Source organism: Rousettus aegyptiacus, unplaced genomic scaffold, assembly GCF_014176215.1.
Source record: "Rousettus aegyptiacus isolate mRouAeg1 unplaced genomic scaffold, mRouAeg1.p scaffold_m13_p_6, whole genome shotgun sequence".
NCBI classification, from domain to species: domain Eukaryota; kingdom Metazoa; phylum Chordata; class Mammalia; order Chiroptera; family Pteropodidae; genus Rousettus; species Rousettus aegyptiacus.
Window position 1 is genome coordinate 88,829,476 of NW_023416309.1, and position 14,690 is coordinate 88,844,165.

The window sequence follows — 14,690 nt, forward strand, 5'->3', positions numbered from 1 at the left end:
CCTCATCACCGAAGGTTGCCTCTAGAAAGGAAGCCCTGAGTTATCCTTTGGATCCCCCCACTCAGTGGCAGGTAGGGGTGTTGCCATGGACACTCATTATCTCCTTCTCCAGCCGCTGCTTTGATGGGAGCACCCCTGTCCATGCAGCAGCATTTTCAGGCAATCAGTGGATCCTCAGCAAACTGCTGGATGCTGGGGGTGACCTTCGACTTCATGACGAGAAGGGTCGAGACCCGCAGACCTGGGCCCTGACAGCTGGGAAGGAGCGCAGCACTGTGGTAAGGGCAGACCCATCTGCAGCCACACCCAAGGCAGAGGACTGGGAGTCAGGAGCCCAGGGGCCAGAGGCTTGTCCTGGGGACAGCACAGGGCTTACAGTGGCCTCGCTTTTGGCACTGGACACACAGACGTGGGTTGAAACCAGCTGTAGAATCTCAGGCAAGTCTAGTGAACCTCTCTGGTCTTTCATTCAGTGGGGTCTTTCATTTTGTCTGATCCTTAACTAGCACTTACCACACATCAGACATTATAATTAAATTAGTTAAATATGAACTCATTTTATCTTCACAACAACCCTCTTAGCTACTGTTATTATTCCCATTTTACAGACGGGGAAACTGAGGCCCATTGCCATGAAGTAACTTGCCTGAGGCCACACACTGGCAGGTGTGATGTGTTCTAATGAGGACTAAGTTACATAAACATAAAGCAGGAAGGGTGTGCACAGTGCTGGGCACGTGGAGGGAAGGGAGAGATGGACAGAGTCCTCTCCCTTGACTTCTCTCCCTTTGCGTCTCCTGCTCATTAGCTGTTGTGACTTGGACAAGTAATTTCACTCTTCCTGCCTCCGTTTCCTCATCTGTTGAAGGAAGGAATTGGAGAGAATTATTGCCAGTCATTTCCCTGAAAACATTCCATACCTTTAGAAAGTCACTTGGGCCCCTCCCTTTCCAGTGATTACCTTGTCGGGGTCTCCTGGCTCCTCAGACCATTCCAGGCCCACCGAAGGCCAGTGGCCACTAGCCACACCAGCACTGAGTACCACTATGGTATTGCAGGTGGTGGAGTTCATCCGGCGCTGTGCCTCCCACATGCAAGCCATCATCCAGGGCTTTTCCCGTGACCTCCTGAAGAGGGTTGACTCGCCTCAGCGGCTCATCTGCAGCCCGCCTCGGTTTGGTGGCCTCATGCAGGGGTGAGTGCTGCCTCAAGCAGCGTGGGGTGTTCTGTATCATCACGCCTCCCTCATGGGTGACCTGCAGCATGGGCCACTGCATTTCTCACCACATCGCTCCCTCCTAGCATCTAGCCCACCCAAAGGGGTGAGCTCAGAAGGGAAAGATGCTGCCACTGGAAAAGGTTGGTCAATGGAGCACCTTCAGCCATGTCCCCCATTCTGGGATTGTCCAGAGGAAATGAATTCTGGACTCCAGTGGGAACCACCCTGTGGTTAGCAGAGAGGGAATGTTTCAGGTCTGGGGAGCCCAGCACAAAGCCTTTTCTCATAGCAGCAACTTGGTTTTTTTGTTTGTTTTTGTTTGTTTGTTTTTTTGACATCTCTGAACCATGGAAAACATGTTCCTTTTTTATTGACCGTAAATGCTTAACTTACACTTCCTTGGGCTGTTTTATGCTGGTCTGAGAGACTTGCTGCTAGCTCAGTGGGCAGCTGCAAGAGGTGGGCCCCAGGTTTCCCTCCGTGCTCAGGAGAGTTATTTTAAATTCTTGGGACTTTATTGACTTAGGATTTGTATGTACAGAACCCTTTTCATTTTGATTTTCTCAGGATGGCTAGACTTGTCACGCTCTCACAGGCTCTCCTGCCCTGTCCTTCCATGTGCATCGAATCCTGGTTTTCCTCTGCTGACCTGGATGCCACCGGCTTCTCAGGCCAACTGAGTCAGTGATTCCTTTGAAGACCAGCTACTTTTAACTGCTCTCTCCGCTGCTGCCCTTGCTGGTCTTGGTTCTGTTCCTAGAATCCAGAACAACCTGTTAAAAATGGAAATCAGATTGTGCCAGTCTATGCTAAAAACCCTTTTAGGGTCTTTCCCAGGGCTGTCAGAATAAACCCCCAAATCCCTCGTCTGGCCTCAGAGCCCCTGCTTGGTCCCACTCCGCCCCACTTCACCTCTTCACCGTCCAGTGTTTGGATTGTGGCAGACCGAGTTCCTACTGACAGAGCCCAGACCCAGTCACTACAGCTGCTCTGTGACCCCAGGCCAGCAGGTTGTCCCTTTCGGGCTCTGTTTTCCTCATCTGTAAAATGAGAAAATTGGACAAGATATACTTTCTGAGTCTTTCCAACTTTAACCATCTGGATGAGTTATCTATTGCTGCATAATGAATCACCCCTCTGCGCCCCCGCCCCCCAGCTTAGCAGCTTCAAATAATAATAAACATTTGTATCTTAGATGCTTTCTGTGGGTCAGGAATCTGGGAGTGGCTCAGTTGATTGGTTCTGGCTCAGGGTTTCTCATGAAGTTGGAGTCAAGATGTCAGCTAGGGCTGTAATCATCTGAAGGCTTAGCTGAGGCTAGAAGATCCAGTTCCAAGATGGTGTAGTCACATGGCTGGCAAATTGGTGCTAGGTGTTGGGCCTCCCCATTGGGCTGCCAGAATGTCCTCACAGCGGGGCAGCTGGCCTCCTCCAGAGCAGGTAACATAAGAGAGAGCAGTGCAGAAGCCCTAGTGGGTCTAGCCTTGGAGATCACAGCACTCTGTCATTTCCGCAGTATCCTATTAGGTTAACATACTAGCCCTATCTGACCTGTGAGGGGCTACACAAGGGCATGACTACTGGGAGGTGGGAGTCGCAGGTGCCCCCTGAGAAGCTCGCCAGTACACCATCTGTAGTTCCACGATAAGTCAGGCAGTCAAGACAAAACCCACTACACATTCTGAAAATTTGGTTCATTGTTGTTCCTCTGGATATGAGTAGTTAATCCTTATTTTTCTCCTCTTTTAAATATTTCTAGAAGCCCTAATGGCTCTCCTAACCGACTACTTAAAGCTGGAGTTGTTTCTGCCCAAAATATCTACAGCTTTGGCTTTGGGAAGGTAAGAGGTTGCCACTGACAGCCAGTGTTTGCGGGACTCACCGGAGAGTCACCTGGCTCTGGACGCATGTCCCACGACTTAGTTCAATTCCTCCTTCTTATCAAAGTGTTTTTTTTTTTTCTTCTTTACCATTTTTGTGGTACAAGTGCCTCTTATAATTGCTATCTTTATTGATAAAAATGTGAAAACCCTACAGAGATCTCTCGAGTGAATGACCTTGGGCTAGATTTGGGGAATTTAGAAAATTATCCTTTAATTCCCAGGGAAGGCCCCAGATGTATTCTCCTTGAAGAGAGGCAGAGAGGTGCGTTGACCCCATGGGTCTTTTTTTGTGATTGACCTAGTTTGCATTGTTGGAATGCCTTTAAGGAATTGGTATTTTATTTATTTATTTAACATTCTCATTTTATTTTTTAATGCCTACAGCACCTGGTCTTCCTAGGTGGTTTGCCATCCAAGTACTAACCAGGCCCGACCCTGCTTAGCTTCCGAGATTAGACGAGATCGGGCACATTCAGGGTGGTATGGCCATAGACACGAATTGAAATTTTAAATTGAGAAGTGTTTCGAGGAAAAAGGAGTATCTTTTGCAACCTTGGTTCTGCTCATCAAAGAAAGAGACAGTGGGACGTGTTGCTGATTGATGTTTGCCGATAGCCCAAAACCCAGTCTTAAGTCTGTTGGGTGTACCCAGAGGTGGGATGGGAGAGAAGGAATGTCAACTTTGGCTGCTTAAAGGCTTTTCTCCCCACAATTCAAAGTTGTGCTCTGCTTTCAGTTTTATCTCACAGGGGGGACACAGCTGGCATATCTGGGATCTCTTCCAGTAATTGGAGAAAAGGAAGTGATTCAAGCTGATGATGAGCCTGCCTTCTCTTTCTGCAGTGGCCCATACATGGTCATGACCAAGTAAGCTTCCGCTGGCCAGTGGGAGGTTTGATTTAGTCCCATGGGAAGTATGTGCTGTGTGTGACTTTCTTATGTGTGGAAGGTTTCTAACCTAAAACAAAGAAACACTGAAGGACATGTCTAAATCAGGCTTTCTCAACCTTGGCACCACTGACATGTTTGGCCAGATATCTTTTGTTGTTGGGGGCTGTCCTGTGCATTGTAGGATGTGTAGTAGCATCTGTGGTCTCTACTCTGCAGAGGCCAGTAGGAGCCCTCTTTGCCACACCCCTCCTGTTGTGATTGTAACAACCAAAATGTCTATGTTGCCAGATGGCCCCCCCTTGAGAACAACTGCTCTGAAAGATTACTCATGACCACGTTTTAACCTCTTAGCTTTCTAGAGAGTTAGAGGCAGCATAGTGGTAACTGTCTGGCCTCTGAGACAAGACAGAGGGTATCAAGGTGTTTGTAGAAGCCAGAACTGGCATCAGCTACAGCTCTCACCAACCACATGCAGCAGAGGCAGCAGGAATAGGATTTGGCCAAGAGAGAGGTCCCTGGAGACCTGCCTCCTGCAGGGTTACAGTTGTTATCCTGGCCAAGGTCTCTTGGCATCCTTGAACCTGGATATTTCCCAGCTTAGAAGAAACACCCTTCTAAAAAGGCCTCTGCCCAACCCACAAGGCTCTCTATCCCCTGAAGATAGGCTTCTCATTTTCCTACCCATGTCACAGATTTGTCATCAGGTCCCCGTCTCTCTGTTCACAGCTGTGGACTGCCTGTATTTGCCCAAGTCATCACTGTCCCTCACCCAGACTAGCCTCCTGACTGGCCTCCTTTTTTTAGCCCACCCCTGCTCTACTATTCTCCACACTGCTGGTGGCATTGCCTTTCTAAAATACAAACCTGACCTAGTCCCTCCGTTTGTTGAATTTTTCAGTGACTTCCTGCCATTTGTACTAAGCTTTCCAAGGTGCTTTAGGAAATGTGGGGAGGAGGAAGGAGGACCCAATGGTGCTTTGCTGATTCTGTGTTTACACTTCTCTGGTCCCTGGCTGGAGAGTTGCTCACTGGTGCACCGGCTGCTCACCACCTCTGGCTTGCACTGTCTCCTGCCCTTGCAGCCTGGTGTGGAACGGGAGCAGAGTGACAGTGAAGGAGCTGGGCCTCCCCATCCACCCGAACTGCAGCAGGCTGCGGCTGGCTGACTTGTTGATTGCTGAGCAGGAGCACAGCAGGTGAGAAGGAAGTCCAAGGGCATTCCATGTTCAGGCTGTTTACAGATGCAGGGTCAGGGCTGTGGCAGACTCCCTGGTGTGTGGCGAGCAGCCCCGCCCCCACCCCGGCCCCGCCCCTGCCTCAGCATTTCCTGATTGGTGGCTGATTTGACTGTCTTAGGGCTGCCAAGAAAGAGAAAGAGGAATTAATGAAAAGTCTGGTGGGGGGGGGGGGATGGCGGTAGTGAGGGGTTCAGTTCTGTCAACCGATTGACTCCCCACAGCTTATGTCTCTGATGGTCCAGCCTCTAGGCCCACAGCCCTCAAGGCCTGCCCTGTTTCAAGCCCATGTGTTGTCCCAACTTCATATACGTGGCTGCACATGAGGTCCACACATCTGAGGAACCATGTGTCTGCCACTGAGGACACACCCATGGGTCCCAGTACCTTAGGTTGCTTGTGGCTCCAGGGTTAGTCTGTGTCTTGCTGAGGCAGAGGCTTGATTCATGGTTCACAATGCCAAGGCCTTGGAATGGATCCTGCCTCAGAGAGCTCTTTCCTGAGGAGGTCACTCAACTCCTCCCGTAGGTATATCAGAGGCCAGACCCTTCCTTTTGGGAAGGTCTGCCTAAAGAGACCCAAGGAGGCCAGAAGGACTCATAGGCACAGCATGGACTTTGACATGAGACTGAGTGGTGTGTGTGACCTTGGGAAAATTCCTGACGTCTCCCTGACCTCAGTGTCCTCATTTCTAAAATTAGTATAATGATCCTTTCTTGCAGGTGGTTCTTAGGATGGAGATGATGCATGAAAAGTGCCTTGCGCAGTAGGTCTTAGTGACATTGTCATTGATAACTCTAAGCCTTCAGGGTCTGATCAGTGAGAGGCACAGATTGTATGAGCAGAGACCGCCTCCCCCGCCCCCCCCCCCGCCCCAACACCACCCTATCCTGTTTTCTTAGAAGAACATTGTACAGATGCTTTCAAGGGGCCTAGAAGAATGGAAAGCACCCATTTGTTTCATTCATCCTCTTCCCTCTGCCTCATCTAAAGCTTCTTTTGCAGCAAGCTGCGGCACCCCCACCTGCTGCAGCTGATGGCCGTGTGCCTGTCCCAGGACCTGGAGAGGACCCGCCTCGTGTATGAGCGCATCACCATTGGCACACTGTTTGCTGTTCTCCATGAACGGGTGAATGCTATTTCCATAGACTTTTCCTTTGCTGCCCTTCCATTTCTCTGCCTTGTCTCCTTACTCCCACCCCAGCAGGAGTGCCCCTGCTTGTACACGCATGGAAGATAAATCTTAGTTCTTTACTTCATGGGGTCTGTATAATGTGCCATTTAAGGCTAAGCTCATTGGAACTAGAGTTATTTTATTATTGTTAGTCCTCCTTTATTAGACATCTAAGAGCTCAACAGACAGAGAAAACACACAGACACATTTCTAGCTAACTGTAATCAAACAGCCAGCCACTGGCCTTATTTCTCTATAATTTTGCTTGTGCCCTGCTGGGTCTTTGCTGCAGAATGAGGTTTGTTTATATACGAGCCTTTATCAGTTCTCTCTCTTCAGATTTCCAAAGATGGATGGGGAGGAGTGCTTTGGGCTGATATGTGGCTTCAGAGAGTCTTGAAAGATTTGTTTTTTTCTTTCTCTGTGACTTTGTTCTAAATACCATGGGTAGGAGCAAGAAGAAACCCTCCAGGAAGGGCCCTTCCCAAGTGTGGCTGAGGACCTCCTGTTAGTGTTCTAGCTTCTCTTTCCTTTCCTTGGGTGAGGCCATGAAGTTGAAATGCCACTTCTTTGGGCGAGAGCCATTATGACTTTAGTCCGCTGGGTACTTTGGTGTGAGTGGATTTCTTTCCTCTTAGGATGGACTTTCTTGGTCATCTGACTAGGGTAGTGGCTGGACTGGTCATTTAAGCTTCCGGGTTCTCCCAGCAGCACAGGCTTGGGTAAGGGCCAGAGGGAGGGCAGGTTCATTGTGGTGGTGGGCCCACCCTTGATGTACTTTGAGAACTGTCACCTCATTGTTCATGGTGTGAAGCAGCTGAGCTGAGGGAAAGGAGCCTAGGTATGGAGCCAGGGTCCTGTGTCAAGTGGGGCCTTAGGCCAGTCCCTTAGCCTCACTGAGCTGTGGGTTCCCCATCTATAAAATGGGGACACTAGGTAGCCGTGAATATCTATTGAAAAGATTTTTGGAAACTACAAAGCATTCCACTGTGTCAAGAGCCCAGTCCCTTTCGCTCCTGGCCATTTTACCTCTTGCTTGCAGCGGTCCCAGTTCCCCGTGCTGCACATGGAGGTGATCGTGCACCTGCTGCTCCAGATCTCCGACGCCCTGAGATACCTGCATTCTCGGGGCTTCATCCACCGCTCCCTCAGCTCCTACGCCATCCACGTTGTCTCCACAGGGGAAGCTAGGCTGACCAACCTGGAATACATGCTGGAAAGGTAGGTGCAACCTTGATGATCATGACTTCCAAAGGGGGCCTCCCTGGGGGCCTTTCGATGTAGAGGACGATCTGAGCTGGGCGGGACTCCTCTTCTTTGGGCGGAACTGCCCATCAGTGGGGCAAGAGTTTTTTCAAATGTCTTGTTCTGTCTGCCAAGGTAGAGGGGCGTTGGGGAAGTTATTATTGACCAGGATAGTCTCATTTTAATAAACATTTAACATGCAAGAGTTCAGGTTAGCCATGTGTAAATGCTCTAACTCTCCACTCCAGAACTTTCAGTGTGTTCCACAACCGAGGTGTGTTTCTCACTCACATTGCAGTCTGGTGTGTGTGTTGGAGGGAGAAGCTCACTGTGGCCCATGTTCTTCCCATCTGTGGCTCCGCCGTCCCCCTGGTTTTGGTTCCCCAGTGTGTCCTCTGCATTACTGGTCAGTGAGCACGAAAGAGCATGGAGGGGCACATGGCGGAGTTTAGCAGGTATATCATTGCTTCCTGCTTTGCAGTGGCCAGAGCCCATCACCTTCTCACTAAGGGAAGCCAGGAAATGGGCCCTAGCCATGCGTCCTGGAAGGAGAGGAGGGTGATGGGTACTGATGAATCTTACAGTCCTGGCCCAGGCAGGCACTAAGGGCATTTCTTGCCCTCAAGGTGCTCAGTGTAGTGAGGGCAGCAATGACAAAAACAATGTACTCATTCAAGGGTTTATGAATGAGCTTCATTTCCTGTTTAGCAGGAGGCAGAGTCTTCCTGAGAGCTGGGGGCTGAACCCCATTTCCTGTCCCTAGGCTCTGGGAGGCATGAGATCTTCCCTTCACTTTCTTGCTGCTATCCACAACTCTGAGCCTTTAGCCCAGTGCTGACTCCGCCCTGCTCTGAGGCTTCAGCGGCTGGCTAGACCCCTTCTTAGACCTGTCTGCCTCTGCTTAACCTTTGCCCTCAAGTCCCTAGTCTCTTGACTGGCCTTTGCTTCTCACATACTCATAATTTACTTCTCTCACTACTTGAAAAACTTGAAGGCAGGGATTTCTGTTTTATCCATTGCTGTATCTCAGATGCCTGGAATAGGCCTTCACACAGCAGGCGCTCAGCATGTTTTTCTAATGAATGAAATGAGAAGATTCTCAACTCCGTGACCTTGGGTGCCCCTGTCCCTCTGCTTAGAGAAGAGAGCAGGGGCCATATTGTTGTGCTTGGCCTTGTGGGCCTTGGTAAAGACTTAATCTTATCCTAAGAACACTGGGATGCTGTGGAAGGGGTTTTTTGAGCAGGATGGTATCATAGATGATTTACAGGTAAAGATTCCTCTTGCTCCTGCTTGTGAAGGAGCCATAATGGGACAAAAGAGAGTCAGGGGAGCCATGAGGGTGTGCCTGGAGCAGTTTTCCCTGTGGGAACCAGTGGAGGCCAAACAGCTATCACCAGTTGAGCTGCTCAGCCTCAGATCTGGACCATTCTTAATCCCAGTTAAAACCTTTCAGTGGCTCCCCACTGCCTACAAGGTTAAGTCCAGGTACTTTGCAGGGCGTGGAAGCCTTCCAGGGCAGGACTCCAATCATAGTGCCAGCCTCGTCACTGCCCACTCCCTGCCCGGCCATCTGAAGTCACTATCAGTCCGTGTCCTTACACAGTACCACACTCACATCTGGAATGCTTGGCACTCACCTGTTTATCCTTTCAGACTCACCTCAGATACAATCTCCCACCACATCCTATGAAGCCTGTATTGAAGCCTTTCTCCATAGCACCTTGCATATTTCACTCCTCCCCAGTCAAGTGAGTCTGCCTACCGGATGGCAAATTCTAAGAGGGCAGGAACCATGGCTTGCTTACCTTCAGCACCCAGCTTAGGGCCTGCCACATAGTGATTGCTCAGTAAACGTTTGTTAAGTGAATGGATGAGTCTAGATGAAGGAAAAACTGGAAACGATTCAAAACAGGGTTGACCACTTTGGCTGTGTGTTCAGAAGCTCGGGGGTTTGGATGTTTTTTCCTTTTCAGGGAGACTGTCGGAATCCAAGCTGTTTGCCAGCGATAGAGCGCCCTCTGTTGTTGACGTGGAAGTAAAACAGTTTTTTCTGCTCAAGCTTTCAATAGAAATGTGAATCCTAGAGTGAAATGGTGCTTTGGAGAGGCCCAGCCCAACCCTTTCCTTTTATAGATGAGGAAACTGAGGCTCAGAGAGGTGAACAGGTGGTCTGAAGTTACCCAGCCATGGCTAGCCAGGACCTCTTCTGGCTGCAGGGACAGGCTAGATTGGAGGTCAAGGCAGGAAGACCAGCTGGGAGGCCACAGGGCAGGGCCTGGTGGCGGACAAAGAACCAAAATAGAAGAGAAGTATGTGAGATACACTGAGGAACTGGGGTTCGTAGACTCATCAGGTGAGGGTCTGGAAGTAACTGAGTAGGAAAATGTGAGTTCTCTTTTGGGATTGTTGACCTCCCCAAAGAAATGGAACTTCAGCCAGAAATGTCAGGCAATAAGCAGTTGCCATAACAGTGTACCCGTTTTTGATGGCTGATAACATGAACTGATTATCCAAGAATCCAAAATAGCTTTCCATTCCACATTTATTTTTAGTAACACTCTATTTGAGCTGGTAGGTTTGTTGAATGTCATTGTCAAGGGGAGCAACCTCTGAGTGTAAAAATGATACGGCAATTGCTCTTATTCTTTTACTCCTTCTCAATGGAACCTTCAGAGCTAGAAATGACCTTGCAAATGGTATCAAGTAGCTACGGCCAAATGTAATTTTAATGACGTCAAAGCTGAAGCCCAAAAAAATAACTTCCCTGGAATGACAGCTAGAAAAGAAGCCCTCCCTCCAACACCTAACTAGGTTTAACAGAGAAGGAAGAGGGATCATAAGTGAGGAAGGTAAGTGGAAGTAAGAGAGAAAGGTTATAATCGTGGTTGTAAGTGACTTGTCTCTTGCCAGAACCTTAGACAAGCCTGAGAGGCCTGACAAAGTAGGTGACTGTGTTCCTTGGAGAATCTCCCTGCAGTGTGAAGAGCCAAGTGTGCTAAGCCCTAATTATATATATCTCTGGTCGTAAAATACTCCATTGCCTTTCCTGTGAAACTAATATGTTGACATGCGTATCCATGCTGCTCATACTATGCCAGGCCATGGCTAACTGCAGGGACTTAGCAATACAAGTAAAAAGTCAATATCAGTTTTTCTAATAACTTCGTGGCTTCTTGGACTCACTGCTGTCTGTCAAAAGCTCTGTTAGAAGAGATGTTATTTAGGGAGGTTTGCTCAAAGTGTGAGAAGCCCATCCCATCTTCTATAATCTATCCTTTGCCAGACCAGCAAGGAACTGCTGGTTACTCGCTTTTTAAAAACTTGATTCTTAGTTATCAACCAGCAGTCATCAAGTCTTTACCAAATGCCCACCATAAGGTTTATATTAATTCCTCATTACCATAGTGCTTTATGGGTTACAGAGTGTTTCCACACAAGGTGCCATTGATGTTCATGGCAGCTCTGGGCAGACATCAGCACTGACCTCACTCTGAGGACTCTGGTTGGCTCAGAATACATTTAGAATGCTCTGACACAGTTCTCGAGGAGTCTGGTTGGAAAGTTAGGGTATTCAAGTAAGTCAGTGTACCTTTGAATGCTGAACTGAGAGAGCCCATTTCCGAAAGGTCAGAATTCAGAAAGAAGCAATCACAAGGAGCCGGACAAGTCCTAAAAGGCTTTGACAAAGCATTGGGGGCTTGAGTATTGAAAGAGTCTTATTCAAAAGTAAGCATTGAGGCCCTGGTGTAAGTTTAGAGATATAAAAAACAGACAAGGTGCTTACCTACCCTCAGATAGTAAGTGCTCCGAAGCCAATAAAACATGACTGCTTTGGATTAGATGGTTGGGTAAGGCTTCCCTGAGGAGGTGATTTTTGAGCTAATACTTCTCTTAGAAGAAGCAACAGTCGTGCTTGGAACTGTGGGTAGAGCGTGCTAGGCAGAAGAAGCCACTAGTGCAAAGACCTGAAAGGGCGATGGTTCTTGGCATGTTGGAGAAACTGAAAGAGGGCCCCTGTGATTTGAGTGGAGTGAGTGAGCAGGAGAGAATGGCCAGATGAGGTGGGAGGGTGGGCGGGACCCATGTGGGTAGGAAGGGTGAGGAACAGCAGGCAGCTGGTGTCAGCTCAGGGTCCAGCTGAATTCCAGGAGGTTTCTAGTCTTCAGAAGCAAATGTTTCACATGTGTACTGCATGATGATCAGAACCATTCTTTAAGACATGAGCCCTCCCTTGTGTTTCCTTCTGTAGCCAGGACGGAGGTGTACACCGGGACCTGACTCGAGTACCCCTGCCAACCCAGCTGTACAACTGGGCTGCCCCAGAGGTGGTTTTACAGAAGGCAGCCACAGTGAAATCGGACATCTACAGCTTCTCTGTGATCATACAGGAGATTTTAACAGGTAGATCAAAGAGAACATTGACTGTGACCTAAGTTCCTATTCTTAGGTCGGATTCTTTCCCCTCATGAGTTACTAAGTTTTAGGAAAATGTAGGCATAGGAAAAAGAGATTTCTGCAGGGAAAGTATAAGATAATCTCCCAGACATCTTTCTCTTTTAACTTGTTCTTTAAGACTCAGCGAAGCCTGCCTGTCAGCTTGTTAGTAGTAATGCACTTAATCCAAGTAAAGTTTTAGAACTGAATATTGCTGACAATATTTAGGGGGTCTCTGTGAAGTACATCTTAAGAACTTGTAAATAAGTGGAGAAGACTGCCTTCTGAGAAGTAAACTATCAAATCAAACACACCAGAGTTCAGTTATAAGCAGTGTCACTTAAAGACGTGGAAGCCCTTTCAAACATATAGGATTCTAGTGTAAATGAAGTGGTCACGTATCTGAAAATGGGTGGAATCCTTCAGGAGAGGGATGTACCCACGTGCGCATGTTCACTGAGGGGGTAAGTGACAGGCAGCCCCTTTTTGGCAGTGTTTATAGTCTCAGGCAAAACCACGCCTTCCATGAGAGGAACACTTTGGGCAACCCAGCCTGACCCCGTGGAACATGCTCTGTGGTCCCTAGGTGTATTAGCGGGAAGCCCATGTGTACACGATTCTGTGACTACTTTTTCCTGTCTCTGCAGCAGGGATTTCCCTGGTAAATGGGGAAAGTGGCTTCTCGTTTGTGATTGGGCTTCCAGGTACTTTTTCTAAAGAGAGAAATTCATGTTTAAAGGGGTCGAGTGACTTGGCTAAGGTTACCCAATTTTATCTGAGTTCTTAATGTTACTCCTTCCGAATTTTTCTTTAACAGACAACATACCCTGGGATGGCTTAGACGGCTCAGTTATTAAAGAAGCCATTGTCTTGGGAAATTATTTAGAAGCTGATGTCAGGCTTCCAAAACCTTACTATGATATTGTTAAGTCAGGCATCCAGGTCAAACAGAAAGACCGAACTATGAACCTTCAAGATATCCGGTATATCCTAAAGAATGACCTAAAGGTAAACTCTGAAGCTGTTGGGAGTTTATTTCTGCTTCTTCATCTCAGGGGAGTAGAGAGTTAAAGACCGAGAAGAAGCCAGAGACAAAGTTGTAAGAAGTTTTGGGAATCCTCATTGCATGATACCTTTTCTGTGTTCCCGAGAAAAGCCTAACTGCTTTAACTTGGCGAGGGCAGCCAGGAATTGATGAGGGAAGCTGGAGAGGGTCAGCGCATAGTAGGGGCACCCTGTAGGCACATAGTGGGACTCAGTGAATGGCAGCTATTGTTACTGCTTTTAAAATAAAAACAATGAATTAGCTAATCAGGACTACAGTCAGTCTGCTCAACAGGAGCAAGAGGGGGTTTATTGGATACCTAGATCAGTTTCAGTGACATTCAGATGATTGCACGTATGTCCTTGACAACATTTCCCTCGTTACAGGATTTAATTGGAGTCCAGAGAACTCAGCCAGCCGAGAGCTCCGGGGTGCAGAGATACGAACTACATCCAGATGTTGATGTCTACCTAGGACTGACTTCAGAAAATCCAAAGGAGAGCTCCAACTTGGAAATAAAAGAGCTAAAGGAAGCCGGTATGGCCTTAACCCACAGGTTTTGACAAGCATGTGTTCTCAGAGTCTCGAGCTACAACTAATCACCTCCTCTAAACTGTACATGTCACTGACATTGGGAAAAACAGATCCTTGGGTGGGGGGGGAATCAAGATCCTTGAAATTATTAAGTTAAACTTTTTGAGCTTCTTATACACCTTAGTTGGACCCAGAACTAAGCAGCAACAAGTGTATTTCTATAATGAGTACCCTTAGGGATTTATCTCACTGCTTCATAAATAAAAATAATAATGATTTCTTAATTTACAATTATTACCTGCTCACTATAGAAAGTCTGAAACAGTACAAAGAAGAAAATTCCTTACCATTTTAATTCCGCCGCTTGTAAATAATTTAACATTTCGGTGTTTTTTTCCAACTTTTTCCTATAGCCTTACTTCTTTTTACTACATTTAGAAACCTTAGCATTCAGAGATGGAAGGGGCCTTGCAATCATCAGAGAGGTCGTGGCTTGCTCAGGATTTCAGAGCTTGTTATGGAGCTGGAACCCAGGCCAAGTGACCATTCTCTCTGACTTTCTTTGAGCAGGGCCTGAGGCCCCCAGAATGGCCCCCCAAGCTCTCATGACTTTGGTTCCTCCATCCTGTTCTCTGAGAGTTGTACACCATCACCCGGGGTGATGGGTGGTCAGTCCCTGCTGTTATTTTTTGAGGTATTATTCTTCCCATGATGCAGTAGTGTCTTGGGCAGTGTCTCAACTACTTTTATCAAATGCTCATCAAGAACATAACTTTAACCTACACGAATATTCAAACTCTTGTGTGTGTCAAGAACGCTGTGACTTTAGTCCTTAAGATTCAGGGATCTGTAATTTGCATGTGCTGACAGTTATTCATGTTTTGACCTAATTGTAGCTTAAGTTTAGACTGTTTCCTCCAGAGTTTGATCCCTCCCAGATTTTCTACCTCAGCCTGCGTCAAATGGGAACTTTCACTTAGGTTAGAAATACCCTCTCACCCTCTGTGAGTATATCCGTCAGTCTTCC

At 47.7% G+C, this 14,690-nt stretch overlaps 1 protein-coding gene and 1 non-coding gene across 4 annotated transcripts in view; one reads left to right on the forward strand and one right to left on the reverse strand.

The window, feature by feature from the left end:
• Positions 1-14,690, forward strand: part of TEX14 (testis expressed 14, intercellular bridge forming factor) — a 90,193-nt gene that overhangs the window by 44,818 nt on the left and 30,685 nt on the right. For all 3 annotated transcript variants that reach the window (XM_036222158.1, XM_016123075.2, XM_016123077.2), the window contains exons 4-13: positions 113-278; positions 1,059-1,195; positions 2,979-3,060; positions 3,839-3,969; positions 5,076-5,189; positions 6,234-6,357; positions 7,445-7,623; positions 11,900-12,051; positions 12,902-13,092; positions 13,516-13,666. In XM_036222158.1, the coding sequence (XP_036078051.1) occupies positions 113-278; positions 1,059-1,195; positions 2,979-3,060; positions 3,839-3,969; positions 5,076-5,189; positions 6,234-6,357; positions 7,445-7,623; positions 11,900-12,051; positions 12,902-13,092; positions 13,516-13,666 (1,427 nt within the window). The remainder of the gene's footprint in view (positions 1-112; positions 279-1,058; positions 1,196-2,978; positions 3,061-3,838; positions 3,970-5,075; positions 5,190-6,233; positions 6,358-7,444; positions 7,624-11,899; positions 12,052-12,901; positions 13,093-13,515; positions 13,667-14,690) is intronic.
• LOC118604627 lies at positions 3,478-3,596 on the reverse strand. The gene has a single exon (XR_004951786.1). It is a non-coding gene; the product is annotated as a 5S ribosomal RNA (ribosomal RNA).